The sequence below is a fragment of the Typopeltis vanoorti genome, chromosome 14 (assembly GCF_054136105.1).
Source record: "Typopeltis vanoorti isolate ZY-2024b chromosome 14, IOZ_Tvanoo_1.0, whole genome shotgun sequence".
In the NCBI taxonomy this organism is placed as follows: domain Eukaryota; kingdom Metazoa; phylum Arthropoda; class Arachnida; order Uropygi; family Thelyphonidae; genus Typopeltis; species Typopeltis vanoorti.
The window spans coordinates 20,805,001-20,823,165 of record NC_143562.1 but is presented as its reverse complement, the minus strand read 5'-3'; the positions used below and the strand labels follow the sequence as shown (position 1 = coordinate 20,823,165).

At 35.4% G+C, this 18,165-nt stretch overlaps 1 protein-coding gene across 1 annotated transcript in view; it reads right to left on the bottom strand.

Moving 5' to 3' along the window:
• The window catches only part of LOC150099286 (uncharacterized), a 623,534-nt gene that overhangs the window by 519,117 nt on the left and 86,252 nt on the right, over positions 1-18,165 (bottom strand). The window contains exon 6 of the mRNA XM_090404213.1: positions 12,099-12,152. Coding sequence (XP_090260339.1) covers positions 12,099-12,152 — 54 coding nt within the window. The remainder of the gene's footprint in view (positions 1-12,098; positions 12,153-18,165) is intronic.

The following is an 18,165-nucleotide window of genomic DNA, read 5'->3' as shown; positions in this document are numbered from 1 at the left end:
TGCAGATATCAGATTAAAAACAGAATCGACAAAATTTAAGTGGAGTTCTCCTAAACACTAAATTTCAATAAATTCGATTTCCAGTGTGGGAATAGTTTTGTTAATTCGAAAATCGACATCAAAATTGAACCACTTTGACATACTAAAGTGTATTAAATTGCACCCAACCAGAGCGTTGTATCACTATATATCATTTCGATGTTTTGTACGCAATTTTGCAACGCAACTAAGGGAATTCGAAATTAATACAAATATGAAATAACCTTTTGTTGAGGTCATATACAGAGTGTCCCAAAATTCACGCAAGAAGTAATTTTGATAGAAAACAGGTTTTTAATTAAAAATTGTAATTTCTTATTGATTCATAAAGTATACAGCATAGGGTTATGCATGGAATAGCATATCGGGTAAATGGCCTCCACGGCTTTGCTGGCACATACGCTCTCTTTTGTCGAAATTTTCCATGACCGTTTTGCATAAATGTGGCTGAATTTCGTTGATATAGCGCTCAATTTCCTCCTTCAAGGCGTGGGTGGTCGTGGGCTTGTTGGCATAAACCTTAGACTTCAAAAAACCCCAAAGAAAAAAGTCCAACGGCGTGAAGTCACATGATCTGGGCGGCCAATTCTGATCACCAAAACGGGAAATTACACGACCAGGAAATGACTCATGCAGTAATTGAATTGTTTCTCGGGCTGTATGGCATGTGGCACCGTTTTGTTGAAACCACATGTCGTCCACATCCATATCTTGCAATTTAGGCACAAAAAACTGGATTATCATGTCGCGATAGCGAGCACCATTAACTGTTATTGCCTTACCAGCCGCATTTTCGAAGAAGAATGGACCGATGATGCCTCCAGTCCAAAATCCGCACCAAACAGTGACACGTTGTGGATGCATTTGTTTCTCAACAATCACTCGTGGATTTTCTGAACCCCAAATGCGACAATTTTGTCGATTAACGAAGCCATCAAGATGAAAATGAGCCTCATCGCTGAAGATGATTTTGTTCGAAAAATAAGCATCCACTTGTTGTTGTTCCATAATCCATTCGACGAACTCTCTTCGCTGTGTGTGGGCATTTTTAATAACCCTGAACTGTCAGCTGTCACGCTGTCTTTTTTTTTTTTCTCGTTGGCAACACTTTACCGCACAAATGGCGCTAAATTTAAATCTTGCGTGAATTTTGGGAAACCCTGTAGAAAAAAAAAAAAAATCGACTCCCAGACGTTGTCTCGATAAATTAGAAGTTGGTAAAAGTTCTAGAAATCTAGATCTAGAAATGTCCTGATATACCCTACGTGTCCTACGTAATGTAATATCGCTCAGTCTAAAGAATCATTGTGCTACTGTATTCTCGAATGGGAAAGTTGCCGAGCTATCTAAGAATGTTTTCATACTAAAGAAAAACGTTATTCGGGTTCCTAGGTAGAAAGAACAAGGGGAAAAGGGAAAAAGAATATTCGAGAGAGCCCCATCATGATTTCTTTTACTGCAGATCTCAAATAAGCAAGGAGATGATCTCATCATACCTAGAATGAAAACTGTCCACTACTTAGAACACGGCAAAACTGTCATACTGGAAAAATTCAGATGAAAATCTTATTTTTTACTAAAATATGAGTGGTGTATACAAAATTAATCCTGATTTGAAGAGCTTTCCATGCATGACATGATCCATCTTTTCCTCGACTCGAGAAGCGAAGAATTTAGAACTCTTCAAATGATCCAAAATTTAGAAGTAGAAAAATGGAGAACACATTGCTGTACTGTTAGTTTGTTTATAAAGTTGCTTATGTCTGGAAACTAAATAAACATACTGACAAAATCTTGTGCTGTATTCAAAACAAGATATTCAAAACAAACAGTTCAAGGCCATCATTTACAAACTGCAACCGGATGACCCAAAAAAAAACTTAACATCAAGGACGGATATCACTGCCTTATCCAAGTAATGCTTAAAGAATGGATAACTTACTTGAAATACCCAACTCTACTTTCTTCCATTTGCCAATTGGGAAACGCTCTTTTAAAACATTAACCTTCACACCTGGGATAACCTAGGATAGATGAAAATGTCTTCGTTCCAGAAAATTATTTGTCCATCTGCTCTTTTTGAAGTGTAAAGGAAGGCTTGATGCTGGCCTTATAGCCTAATCACACCGCGTCAGCAAGTCCTGTTTATATTTTGATGTTTAGTAGAGATTTCTGGATTCTCGCCTGAATAGCTGAGTTAACTAATCTCAGTTTCTATGTCGTTATTTCCGTTTCCTTCCTTAAAAATAAACAAGTTTTAAGAACACGCCGTCAACAGACATAATTCATACTTATTATAGCAACGAAACTCCCAATGAAAAATTATTCTGAAATATTTTCTCTGGTTGATTTTTTTAGGGTCAAGAGTCCAACAGCGCGAGACGATAATGATAAGATGAGTTTAAAGTTGATCGAACTTTAATACGAGGTCATCAAATAATCTCAGCGATTTATGCACGTTATAGTAATGCAACAAAACAGTCCATCTTTTATGATGATCCAAATACTCAATTTCGAAAGAGAAAAAGAGTGGTGGAGACAGAGTTGTAGAGTAGGTGCCCTCCCTCAATGAGTCTTTGGACTCCCTGGAGGGGTCACGTAATAGTAATAATAATAATATTAATAAAATAAAAAAGAGATTAGCAGCATTTTAAATATTCATTTTATATTATTTCCCTGGTTATAGATAAACGTATGCCCAGTCACTGTCATTATTTTAACTACAGTATTTGGACAGCTTTGTATGTGATCATCATTAAAAAAAAAAAAAAAAAAAAAAAAAAGACCGAACTTTTGCTATTAAGACTTTATTGCTCATTTTACATTTTAAGCACTGTCCACTTCAAAGTAGTCCCCTCTACTGGCGATATACCATTCCCAACGTTTCTTCCATTGTTGGAATGCTTCCTGGAACGCACTTTCTGGGATGGCGCGCAGTTCTCTTATCGCATTTTCCTAAATCTCCTCTATGGTTTGGAAACGACGCCCCTTCAAAGTGGTTTTAAGTTTGGGAAACAGGAAAAGGTCTGCTGGGGCCCAGAGAATAGGGTGGATGGGGCACAATGGATGTCTGATGTTTTGCCATACGGATGACAGAGCGTTCTCGTGGTGCAAAATCCAAGTATTGTTTTTCCCCACAATTCAGGCCTCTTCCAGTGCACAGCATCCTCAAACGCGTTGAAACTTCCTGGTACAACTCTTTGTTTACCATCTGACCACATGGTACATAACTAACATCATCTTGACCTTTGACCGACTCATCCGTGCAATGTTTGGTCCAGGAGACCCTTTCCTCACCCACTGCGACGATTGTATCTTGGTTTCAACATCATAGCCATAAATCCACGTCTCAATTTTTACCACGTTTGCAGCAAAATTTCACACACACACACAAACGCGCGCGCGCGTTGTTTTTCAAGCTCTTTCATTCACTTTGTCACTAATCCGACGCACAGCTTGTGCACGTGCTCACTTCAGCGGATGTAACTGTACGACTAATGCTCATAACAGAAAACGGGGCAAATGGCAGTTTGTTGTTAAAACCTGCCGCTAGGTGCGCTCAGTAGCCGCAGCGCGCTCTCTGTGCCGGTTGGCGCGCTATTTAAAAAGTTCGGTCTTTTTGTTTTGAAAACGCCTCGTAGATGGTGACCAGCTGACACGTGTCCAAGCAGATTTAGAGAACGTAGGGAAGGGGAACAGTTAATCCCAATTAGGATAAACAGCGACCACGGAAATATCTGTAAAAATAATGTGCAGCAAAAATAAGGAAATGATACCGTGGTAATACGATAACAAACAAGGCAATAAACAATCATAAATAAACAGTGAGCCTTGTATTGCAGACACGGCATTATTTTGCCATGAAAATGGGTCAAATATAGAGAGGGGAAGATTTTTAAAAAAAATAATAATTTCGAATCGTTTGGCGAATGAATCTTTCATCAATCAATTTTGATCCCTGGCCTACCCTTCCTGACGCCAGCGTACCCATTCAACCATAGAGACTACCGCTCACACCTTGTATAATTGTTTATATACAACACAATGGTGTCTTATACTGATCAGAGTTGAAAGTTCGACATTTTCGTGTTTTCGAGAGAACTATCACGATGTCTGTTGACAAAGTTGAGTAACTCAATGAACACAACTGAATGGTAGTTGTAGTAGTGGTACAACTGTAAAAATCGACGAGTGTCAAAAATTATACTGCGTTTCAGAAGAGAAATAACGCCTGGAGTGAAAGAAAAAGCTTCAGTTTCTTTAGGTACCCAGAAGGCACTACTTGTCATATATTTACGTCAAGGAGGATTACAGGTTAAAGTTATCTCATGAAGAAACAATTCATTTTGTTGAGAAATATTGGTCTTATCACAGATAAGAGGGGAAGTAAAAGAGTTATTTTTATATCATAGGATTCACATTGGCTGATACTGAAGTTGGCAAAGTTATTAAATCCACACTGAAGAGCATTTGGGGATCGATGTAGATCGATGTAGTTTTTGATGTAGCAGAGATAGGTATTCTCGGAATGTGTCAATTTTATATTGCAAATCAGATAAATTGCAGATTGGAGGAAACTTTTTATATGTGGAGAGAAGAAAGTACGCATATAACAAAGCTCTGGGGGATATCCTCGGCATCATCTATAGACTGAAACCTTTCAGTCTATAGATGAAACCTTGCAGGTGGATCCGTATCTTTAAAGGTTGAGTAACCGATTCGTCCATTATCACGGCTAAAATGCAACCGAAGAAAACAGTGACAATCCAGTTACAAAAAAGCAGACTATAGTCACGTAGTGATGAGGCAAATTAGCCGAAAATTTTTTGTTGTCAGTTTTTGTCGCAACCCGACGATATAAATCCTTGCGCATTTAGTAGTTGATCCATTTCAGACGGCCAGCTGACATAATATGCTTGTAATGTTACAATACGCAACGTTAAAACCTTTTAAATTATTAAAACGTTGAGTTACAGGGTTAGAATTGAAACCAGCCGCATTCTATTTACTAAAAGAAGTACAATAAGTTCCATTAGTCAATTGTATACAATAACATAAACTGCATGCTTGAAGTCACGCGGCATCAATTATTATTTCTATTTCTATCCGTATTATTTCTATATTTTGTCGAAAAAAAAATAAAATAATAATCCCATTGTGAGGGAAATGTTCAAGAATCCCCACATAAAGCGATGTATAGGTTTCCAACGGGGTCAGAAGTCAAAAGAAAAATTCACGAACGTACATAAAACATATCTATACTTAGGCTGACATAAGAATTCTGCAAAAATATTTTTAAGCCCAGCTGCGAAGCAGCCTTTGATTGCGAAAACAAAACTAACTAAAAAACAGGTTAAAAGAGAAAATAGACACTCTGGTGTGTGTGTGTGTGTGTGTGTGTGTGTGTGTGTGTGTGTGTGTGTGTGTGTGTGTGTGTGTGTGTGTGTGTGTGTGTGTGTGTGTGTGTGCGTGCGTGCGTGCGTGCGTGCGTGCGCGCGATTGCGTGCTTTGGCTACACAGCTGGGTCTTCCGCGAATTCTACAAAACTAAACTGTTCCACAGGCCACTCATTCTTGGTTCTAGGGAAACTAATGCCACCACCAGGAGGATACAGTTCGTGTTTCATTCTGGAATGTTCCTTAGATGAATTATTCAAGGTATGTGTTGGTAATCGACGTTTATGTTAAGGATTGAAAATGCGATTCTTAAAAAAGAGAAGCACTCTAGACTAGTGCTTCTAGTTATATTAGCATGGGAAATTACAGCAATAAGGATATTTACAAGAGTTGATACGGGAGAAGCCTACACGTACACTGTGGAGTCTTGTTACTGACTACAATTTCAATAGGTCATATTCCTCAGTTGATTATCAAGATAAAAGAAATATTACCGTCTTAAGATTTTTAACTAGCCTGATTTAAAGGTAGAATTTCGTACTTAGAGAGAAAAAAAAATTGTGTAGTCCATTAATAGAAATTCGACTTTCAAAGGTGTGCCTTCCTTCGCATCTAGGATTTTTTTAAACTTGTTTAATCATAGAATCGAAATACATTTGCAGGATAATCTCGTCAACAGTCTCCCACTCTTAATATAATAACCTAAAATACTAGAGCGCTGTTCAACTAAATATGAAATCGCTTCTACTATTAAAACGACTCAAAGTTTGAGGATAGCGCTTTCAGTAAAGGAAAGGAAATGAGTTAGGTTGTAAAACAACGGGAAAAATCGTACATGCGAGAGTCAAAAATTAATTTGTAATGATCTTATGGGAGCATCTTGTTCAATAACAACTGCGCAGGTTTCATCCGAATCCTTAAAGGTACAATAAAAATTCAATTGTCAAGATTAGGTTCATTTTGTATATACTCCCACAGTGTATATTGTTGGTCTGTTTGGTTAAACGAACAGAATCTCCTCAAACCAGAAGGCTATGAGTTCAAAATACACTGTGGAAAGTGGGAGGGGACTCGAATTAATGGCCTTGGCCTTTTGCAATAAACCCTTGGATACGATTCGTTAAAAAAAGCTACTAAGGACCAATCTTATTGGTCCTTAGTAGCTTTCATTATTAAAAGTGAGGATAATAAATATCCGTTATTATTTTATAGCAAGTACACAAACTTTTCTCTTTAAAACTATAAAAATTTCAAAAGTGATAGATCATTCGAAAGGTAGAAATTAACTGTCACGAGTTTCTAAATAACTTTGGAAACTCTTGTTACGATCTGAACTCAAAGCCATTTATCTTTTTTCCCCCCTTTAATCACTAAGCTGAATTATTATTTTTATTTATTTGTTTATTTATTTTTCATCTGCCGTGCGTGTAAATGCAGTTTCCCCACATTACACATCAGAGAGGCAGTGAAATTCGTGACTGAAAAAAGGTTGTTGACCCACATCACTGGACCATGCTAATCCCTATTCATTGTCTTCCTGTCGGCTGCATTTTTGGATGGCTATACTTAACATTTTTTCCCTCTCTGTGCTCTCCCACACACATTCATAGACGACTGTTATTTTTAGCATGATTTCATTTAAGTTTTCTGAATTCAGAGAAAAAAAAGCATAGATATCTTGTTTCCTTTTCCGGTTTGCAGGATTATGATGGTATCGGAATATTTTAGGAGCTCTGCAGTATTTCTATTGTTTGTATTCTGTTATTCAATATACCGGGAACAGCAGATATAATGGAAGCAGTTTATACAGTAATCGGCTTAATCACCAGACATCTAAAGCACTAGTACGAATCTGTGAGGGATAAAAAAAATAAATAAAAAAATAAAAATAAAACTCTCTTCGAAACTCGTGTATATATGTGCTCGCGCGCTTATGAATAACTATTTAAACTAGGAGGAGATGCCAAAATGATTGCTATTTTTAGTGAATACGAAAATGTGACTTTTTTTTTTTTTTTAGAAATGTTTTATGTGGCATTCTATCAAGGACAAGACGTGATTAATTTCTTCAAAACAAGGAGGCTTCGCTAGACGACTATACTTATTCCTTTTGATGTTTATTCGGGCGATGGTCTCATAACCAAGTGAATCACTCAGCCCAAATTTATTCTATTTAACAGCAAAGGAAATCGGAGAACACAAATAAATATGACCGAAAACAACCCCAGTTAAATCTGCCAAATGGTGCTAGCTGTCAAACTTAGTGAACAAAATAAATAAAAGTCCGTTGACCTTTAGATGACTTATAGTATTATCTATTCGGCTTACTAAATAGAACCGAACAACTAGCTACTAGGTTTTAGGTACAAGAATTCATATTTGTTAGATACTATTTAACTTTCTTCAATCTTAAAATCGGAAATCATTTCAGTTTTATTATTTCTTTTATTTCTGTTAGGCATTACAACAACTGTTCTCTCAAGGTTATAATGAGAGAGAGAGAGAGGGTGATATCTCATGCACAGTACTAAATAATAGTGGGAATAATTCACTATTACTTTCAGATATCCCATTCATCCTGGAGTATTCATCACAACAATTAATCTTTTTGTTTTATTGTCTGACCACAGTCCGATTGTTGTGGATGATGACGTAATGCATTATTACCCAGTTTTAGGCATTTTGTTAGCGAGAGTCTACTAGACAAATTCATTACAACTGCTACGTGTTTATTCTCTCTCTCTCTCTCTCTCTCTCTCCCTCCAAATAATTTTTATATTTATTGCACAGCAGAATATTGAACTGAAAAAAAAAACCACAGCAACACTTAATTATATATAATTGCATGAGGATACTAACAGAAAGTCGTCCGCTATTGTCAGTTTTTCTGCTATAATTCATAAATTAGACTTAATGCTTCGTGTTCACATCAAGAAGTCATGCAATGCTGTACCAAACTCAGCGTTAGTTAAATGTGACACATAAGAATAATTTTCTATATTTAGAAAGTCGAAGTTCGTGAAGCGAGAATCAAGACGGGATGTGTCTGAAGCCGGTAGCTCGCTATATATAAGAGACGCATCTACAAAGAGATCGCTATTCTGTCATGGATGCTTGCCAAAAGGAATGGGACAGGTGGGTTACCTTTTTGACTTAAAGGTATTTATGACTTCTTCAGGTATTATGAGGTTCCTTTCTAACGGGCAATAGCTGTGGACGTATCTGAACGGGGCGGGGGGGGGGCATGCAGCAGAAATTACACGTTTGTATGATATCGAGACGAGTAGAATGGAACCTTGCCAGTGAAATCAATATCTTTGATAGCCACCAAATCAACCGTAAGGAAGTGATAGGGAAGTGGGTCACTAGCGGCTACTTACCAGACCGCCAATGTCCAATGTGATAAGAAAGAGCTGACGAAGTAGCAAAACAAACATCCAAGTCTTCGGTATCGCAAGATTAAAATACACGTGTCAATGACACACAACTGCCAACAATGTGAATGATGCTGGAATAATCATCCGAAAATTGGAATGGGAAGTAAAAATAAAAATCTTTTGTAAAACGATAGCAATCTCTCTCTCTCTCTCTCTCTCTCTCTCTCTGCCTTAATATTTTCACAATGTTTTGGCTGAGCAGACTGTTTTGGACATGGGCCGATGATATAAACAACTTTAAAATGCAAATCACGAACAGCCAATGTAATAAATAGAAAGATTGCACTGAAACTTGACGGTTCAGATGAAGATGAGCGTGAAAATTATTTATATTTTGCAAGTTCACCTACGAAGAAAATTTAAGAGACGTGTTGAAGAACAATGCTGCATTACAAAAGGCGATGTGGGTGGGGGCGTTTGTTTGGCATTTACAACCGAAGCAACTACCGCTATGAATGGTATATAGTATCTTTGTCTGTGAAGTGCGCGCGTTCTAGGTCTTGATTGTCTTGTTTTGATGGATGGAAAATTAAACACTCTCGTATTCGATCAGCTAACTCGCCTGCATGTAAATCATCCCGTCTCATACAGAAGTGGCGGGGTTTTTCTCGCGAAAAGGTTATCAAGCCTGAGCGCGTTAGAACTGTGAATGAGCTAAGAGTTTAAATAAGCCGAAAATTCAATTACTGACCACACACACAAATAGCGCGTTTTTTAACCCTCCTAAAGTTTCTAATAATCCAGTAATCTCACACCACCAGGCAATGAAAATCATTCACCACCTAAAAACATTCACAAACATACATACATAGCGTAGATTTGGGTTCAAACTCACTCCTAAAAACTGAAGAACTGAGTTCTAATCTACTTGGTCAATCACGCTGATATTGGTTGCCTGAAATATTTCCTAGTATGATTATGGGTGCGAAGCTACAGCGGAATCGTATCTTTGCGAATAAATAAGTAAAATGTATTCATACTTATATTTCAAAAATAATATATCGAAAACATATCGCTGAAGCAAATACATTTTGATTACATTGTAATCTCAATTCCAAAAATACGTAAAATTTTATACGTATTATTATAAATACGATTTAAATGCAGTGGTCCAAACGTGATCTGACGAAGGCCTTAAACAGTGGAACCATCACGACTGTCTTATCTTCTCCGCCTGGTCAATGAACTGCAGCAATTCTCTGAACTGTCTGTACCTCTAAGGACAATCACAAACAACCATGCCCATGACGGGATTTAAACCCGTAGGCTGGAGGAGTACGTTAACCACTCAGCCACCGAGGGAAGCAAACTATATGTCATTGAATTTCTAATTTCTATTTACCATCATTTTAAGATCCTGTAATTTTACAGGATCTTTGATGGTAAATCATTTAAAAACAGATTATCATCCATGGATAACTTACTATTTTAACTAAATGTTTAGCTAAATAAAATTTTTAGTCGAACAAATTTTTAGTGGGATTTCATTTATTTTGGAACTTAGAAAGAGTAATAGTTGTTTAGTTTAAAAAACAAAAAACGCACACCGAACAGGTGTAGTGTCACTCTTTGCGTTGGTAATTAGAATTACTTGATTTTTTAACGATACTTGCGACATAATGATTAGAAATATATACACGTTTACACAAGAATAATGTTTAATTTGCCAAATATTTCGGTCTGAATATTACAGACCGAAATATTTGGCAAATTAAACATTATTCTTGTGTAAACGTGTATATATTTCTAATTAGAATTACTTAAGGATCACGGCTTTAATAATTATTCAATTTCTAACCCATTTACTCATGAGCAAGCGAGATCCCAGCGACATTTCTTTTTGATTTTAAAACTCAGTAGCCGAAAGGAAATACTTCCATAGTTGGAATAACGAAAATAATCGAAAAATAGGTCATAAAATCGAGATCCATTTAAGGCGAGTAAAGTGTTATTTAATGTTCTGACTGAGTAATATTTAACCTCAATAACTTATTCATTGACGTTTAAGAACTGGAATATGTAGTTAGATATCCCTTGAATTATTTGTTAGTGAAAGAAAAAAGGAGATCTTCCTAGCATCGTAATAAAACTAGGTAAAAATCTTCCATAAATATATTTTAATTTAGTTAAAACTATGATTTATTTTTATTAAATAATTGTTAAATAATGAAATAAAAAATGGAAAAAAAAAAAAAAGAAACGAAAATTTGAAATGATAAAAAGAAACAAAAATTTGAAATAAAATAAAAAAAAAGAAACGAAAATCTGAAATAAAAATTGAAACTAAAATTTGAAATAAAAAAAATTAAAAATCATGAGTTCAACGTTAATCAAACAGTGGCATAATGCGACTTCGTAGGACATGGAACAACACGCCTTGATATAATGTCTCGACGAAATATGATCAAGTACTTCATCATAATCTTTGCAGATTTTTTTGAGGGTCTATATATATAAAGTGTGGAATGTTGACGTCATGAAACGAAAGCCAATATGTACGTGGTAGCTCATTTACTTAACTGAAACTTTGCTAATGGTCAAAGATATAAGAAGAATGAGCCAGGCTTCGTTCCTCGCGCAAGTCGAATTAACCTTCATTCATCAGCTGTTATGGAAAGATTTCATTTAATGTGAAAAACATTTCAAGTATGTTTTTTACATGAGCAAATGAATAATTTTGATATATAGAATGTATAACCAAACATTTTATTAAATAAATAACTGTCATAATATAATTTATGAAAAAAAAATCTACAGTTAATTTTTGTTTTCGGTGATACGAGCATAAAACTACACCACTACACGATAACAACATGCTCACATTCGTGCATTTTTATTAGTATACAAAAATACTACTCTTTAAATTAAACTATGTTAAGAATCTATCTTTATTTTCCCTTTAAAACTCACAAAGCTATTTTTTAAAACTCGTATTTTCTCTTAAAGTCATCACAAAGGTTCGCATGCTTTCAAAAAAAAAAAAATTAAAACTAAACTAAAAAACCTCCGTAACGAAATTCAAATTATTTCCCAATGCAATATTTGTAAACAAGTTCGCATGCTATCTGTTAAACAGCAAGCAAAACAACACTACTAACGAACTAAACATGTTATTGATGACGAAATGCGCTGTGGCAAACAATATCTGACTTGCAGGCTAACGCAAACGAGCAGACGACAGTAGACACACACACATAGAAACATGGGGAAAAAATAGGAGACTTACCAGCTTTTGGAGCCTTAGCTTTGAAAGTAGGTCCTGACGGAGCTCCAAGGGAGCCTGCAACAGGCATGATTAGGGAAACAGTTTTTAATCCTTCGTACAGGAAGGAAACACTCTGAAAATTCCTTTTTTTTTTTTTTGTATGTGTGATATCAAAGTATTTTAAGATAAAACGAAAAATCACAAACTAATATCGAAATATGTTTATAAACGTGGTTAAATTCAAACTTCAAAAGCAATTCAATTCGATGTTCGTAAAAAAAAAAAAAAATTAAAAAAATGATAACAAACCCAAATTCGCTACCTACTCTGGAAAACCGAAAAACCACCTACAAAATACACACGCAACACCAACGTATACAAACTCTCTGTCGTAACTGCTCTTCAACTGAACAGGACGCTATATTTATCCGCAATTTGAGCACGAGGTGGCCTGCAGCGCCTCCATCCTTCCAGCTCCATAAAGAGCAACAGGCTGCTATATATACATATATATTTATATACCTGCGTTTGCAACAGATGAAGGCGGAATGACTCTCCGGAAGTCAGGGTCACGCGCACCCATTCATCCTTCGGAACCGATTGACTGGAGTCATAAAAAAAAAAAAAAAATCTAGTGCATCGAGTAAGCCTCGTAGAATAATTAATAACTTACTGTGATTGTTTCAAAAGTTAATGGTTTTCCTTATACCGGTCTGCAACGTAATATGTTGGGCTAATAACTTTCTGGATGTCAGCCAAGGTTTATTATTCTTAATTCTAAACTACCGTGCACTCGTTGTATCTATCACGTACGATTTTGAATATTAGATCTACTCCAGTGCTTATGCATGAGCAGACGACAAGTCTTCGATAAAATAAGTAAAAACACATAATATTCATCAAGCGATCGATGTCCCCCTAGTGGTAATTTTAAAAAAGTAATTAACAGACGACAAAAATTAATGCATATAATACACCAATAAATAAATATACTAGTCTACATTAATATAAATAAATATACTAGTCTACATTAATATAAATAAATATAGCAGTCTATTATTAAGTCTAAATACTGTAATTGTCTCTTTTTTATTACTTACCTGAAAAGCGTAAATTTACGAATAATTTTGAGTCCAGTGTATTAAAAATGATTACACAATTTTGTAAATAAATTATTTTCATCAGATTATTATGTAAAAGAGAAATTTTGGTTTGGTTGGTTCTCTTTCTAAGTCAAACTTACTTAACTATAGTTCTTTTGATATATAAAGCATTCCATTAAAAATGGCAAAAGTATAATAACCATAATACATAATAAAATTTATTTTAAATTTCAGTAAAATATTTTATGGAACGCAATTTAATGTTCTTATAAATTACGATAAGCGGAAGTACGGTAGATGCGATTCCTAATGATTTTTCACATTTATGCAATCTCTCCAAATCAAATCACTTGAGCTAAATCACCTTTAGTCGAAAATATCTGATAAAGGTTCCTCGCATCGTAGAAGAGAATAGAACCCAAGTTTTCCCAGTCAAAGGACATCGTCTATATCGACTGAGCTACGGAGGCTACATTCCACCCCAAGTGGAGTCTCATGTACCTAAAGAACGGAGCAAATTGTCCTTAAGTGTCTACAATTACTTTCTTGGCATAACAATGGAAACAATAGAGAAGATTTGAAAACTGCCGAATTTCATCTCCACGATGAAATCCATAGGAAGTTATTTGGATTTGTTGCCTGTAACGCTTTTTTGGATACTGATATGCTGAAAAACTCTGTCGTAATGGAGCTGAGCTCCTCCTGTTCAAAGCGGTAATGAGCTATCTTATAAAACCAGAATTGTAAACATATTTAAAGAATGCCGAGTTCCAGGATTGACTTGGCATCAATAAAATCGCAATCTGAGTCCACAAAAACATTCTCTTGGGGCCAAAACGAACGTATCAACCCAAAGGTGTTGGGATGCCAACTATAATAAATAAGAATTGCAGATTCTTACTGTTGTTACCAAAAAGAAAAAAAGTCAGTACAATTTATTTGAATCGCAGACAGGAATAAGCCAAACTCCTGGAAGGATGACTCTTCCAAACTATAAATTTTTCAAATTTAATTAAGTCGCCAAATATAATGATCCAGACTGGTTTAGGCAACACGTTTCATTAATCAAAAACTTTAAACTGAATAGCTTTGAAAATCGACAACTGTATTAACTAGAATTATATCGCTTGCAAAGAAACTTGTGAATGTACCACATGTTAATTTAATGATATCAGTTCTTATGGGAGGACAGGTTTTCTTTAATCACATAGTAACAGTCATTATCATAATCTTTTGAATACCGCGCCTGATAATATGTGGCAACTGAAATTGCGTTTGTCGTGATTTTTTTTTTATTATTATATCAGCTCTTTACTGGCGCAATGCATTTTTTTTTTATCTTTCCCCATACACCATTCTTGATACATATAGAGAAAATATACAGTATTATATTGTCGGTAACAATATAATTCAACGTTGAGTCAACAATCACTTCTGAATATTATTGGCTGTTGAAAATAAGTTTTCGCTTGTCTAATCAAATCAGCTTTAGTAAGCAATTTTATTTCTGTTTCTCGATAACTGGAGAATATTCGGAAACTAAACCGTTTTCAAACACTGTCTTTAAACTAAACAAATGGCATTCATTTAAAACATTGAAACACAGATGATCGTTATTAAACATTAATTTTACAGAAGTCGTCAGGTTGACAATAAACACCTTATCAAGTGATGTAATTAGGTCTATGATGAACGAAAAAGTAGATGGAAATTTGTCAAGCATATATTACATCACACGTAAGCAAAAAAGTATCATGCACGCGTATAATGTATAGAAGACCAGTAAATGTGTTCTTATTATTCGTTCCAGCACGAGAAACTAAAGATCTAAGTCCACCAAGAGAAGTACTTTCATACCATTACGTAAACCTCCGCCACATCAAACTCCTCAGTTGAGATAAGGCACTCAGTCATAAGACTTTTCTCAGGAATCTGCCACATCCACACTTGCCATCCAATTTGAAGTGTACAGCGTGATTTCGTTCCCCATCACAGACTTCTAACGCACCGGATCACAACGTCCTTTGCACCAAAATGATCTGTGATGCCGATTGCCGTGATTGATGTTTGGCTTGTTTCCAGGTCTTTCCTTAGAAGTCAAAAGGGTGCAACTGTGTATAACTTGAACTTCCCGTCCCTCTTTGAATAACTCCTGGTCGATCATTTCCACATCGGACTGCTGAGCTTTCTGTATAATTTCCTTTAGTGCTTAGCTTCGTGTGTCTTTTTTCCTAGATTTCATAAGTTACAAATGAGTACAGTTCATTTTAGGTAATGCATTCTTTTATCCATATTGTGAATGGCTAGGCTACTGTACACTCTAGAGATATATTTGTTCCTATCATATATTAATAGGCTACGTGTGACAACGGTGTTAACATAAGAGTATATACGTCGTGGTAGTTTCAGATCAGTATGGTTGGTCACAGACTCAGTGAGATTCCCGAAATCCTCCGCAGGCCTTAGCCAAGCTAGATTGATGAATACGTGTCGTTTTCAGTGGGGTGTTATCGAGAATATTTGGTTCTACCACATCCTAAATATATTCAATGGGAATTGAGATTTGGTTACTGAGGAAGCCAATCCTATGGTCATCGTGATATTCCTGGAAGAAGCATGCGATTCATCCAGTTGAAAATGTCCATCACGTACACGGTAAATGTCAGCTGCGTGACCATCCTAACAGAGCAACAGGTTTCTTTGTTTTATAAAAGTTATTTTTTATAACAGTTCGCATTGTTTTTATCATACATGCTATACTGTAGTAATTATGATATTGGAAGTTTTTATGGGTTGTTTATACAAAAAATAGCTGATCATATTAAGAATTATTTTTTGCAAATTCCCTAACGTATTATCGCATTCTCAAAACGATATTCTAGTATATTAAGCATACATTAGTTAATATGGGAAAATTGGGTATGCTTAGTAGAGCATTTGCCATCAAAATTATTATTATTATCATGGGCGGCTCGTGCATAGGCACTGCGGAACTGCAGCACCCCCCCCCCAATTTTTCTCGATATATAAATATATTCATTAATTTATTTATATTTGCTTGTAATATTTAATTTTATCATCAACAATCCTATACAATTCTCTTATTTTGTATAAAAAATAATAAAAATCCATCTTGTAGCACTTAGGAGGGCGAAGGACGCTAGCAGCACTGTGTTTACCACAGTGTCATATTGCTATGCGCGCAAGCATATGCACGTCATAGTGAGATGCTAGCTATTAGCGTAATGCGGCACTGTCCGTCGCGCAGGTCCACTGTTGTTTATATGCAGTTTGCGGCAGTAGTAGAGTGTTCGTAGTGCTTATCGTGTTTACTCCGTCACTTTAAATATTTGGGCATTACAATTAAAGGATTTAATTGTAATGTCCAAAAATTGTAAATCCATTCCTTTAATTACAATTAAAGGAATGGATTTTCTTTTTAAGTAATTTTGAATTATACTAAACTCTATAATTTTATCGATAATAACTAATATTTTTTCATGTTTAATTTTTTTAAACATTTTTACCATAATTTTGATATTTTATCCAAACACGACGTATACACTGTACTTACAGTGTGTATGTATATTTCGAAAGTTGCAGCACCCCCATGATTTCAAGCCACGAGCCGCCTCTGATTATTATTATTATTATGTGACCACTTCCGAGGAGTTCAAAAACTCATTAATAAAATGTTTATTAATACTTCTATTAATAAATCCTATCACGTTTCAACCAATTTAAACAAAACTGGGAACATCTGTGTTGATTCTGTGACGTAAACATGTCAAAATCTGGGCATGAACAGACCAAAATATTTACTACATTCAATATTCTAAGTATTGAATTCTGTATTGGCACAACATCGATGCGAGTGACATATAACTCGTATTTGACACATTTGTGATCGTATATTATCCCCGTTGTGATTAAGTTAAAATAGTCAACATATTACCGACTATTAAAAATAAAAACAAAAATGTTAGTATGTTCCCAATATAAAATTTACGATTTCATTAGCGATAGTTTGGTGTGTTCATCCCAATCATTTTAGAATAGCTTGACTGATACAGCCGATTTTTTTTTTTTTTTTATTAATATCAGCTTGGAGAAAGCATAATTCGTGTATTAATATACATCGAGTTGTGCACAGTGTTACGAATTTCGTTGAATTTTCACTTTTAGCCTTGAATTTGACAACAAATGCAGCGTATGAACTACAACAAACGAAAATACAGCACAGATACTGTGCAGGTGTACAATTAACCTTGAATTTGACCTTTGTAGTGAAGGAGAAATCTGGATAGCTGCCAGAAGGTTATCGTTTTTATGAAAAGGAAGATAAGAAAAGCGACAGAGAGAATCCGTGTTAATACATTCTTCTGTCAGCAATTCAGGCTTCAATTGCTTAAATGTATCCCATTGAACAGTTTAATGCAGCTTATGAAGAGCCCACCAAGGCCAACAATCGTTAGCATTCACACGGACAATACAATAATATCATTAAGAGAGAGATTACGCGAGACGTATTTATAAAAACGTGAGAACACCAAACCTGCGTTAAAATGTTTTCGAACATGTAATCCTGAACTTCGTTTATCGAAGATGATTCGCGAGTCACGAATTAATGCGCGTCCTTCGCATTCGTCACGCGCTCTGAACACGGAAACGATTGTTACATAGAAGAACAACCACGCCCTCTGGCAAATTTAAACAGATAAACGAAAACATAGCAATACTTAAAGAACTAATGATAAGGGAAACGAATACTAAAATATAACCATTTATATATTCATATCGCTGAGATAAATAAATTGCTATATATAAAAAAATGGTGCCTTTTTTATTTCCTCACGACAAAAAAAAAAAAAAAAAAAGAAAAAAGTCTGGTAATTTTTCTTGGGCACGAAGCGTTCGAAATAGGCCCAGATTACAAATAAAAGAATGTGGCTTGATCTTCAATTCTTCGACAACAATTAAAGTGT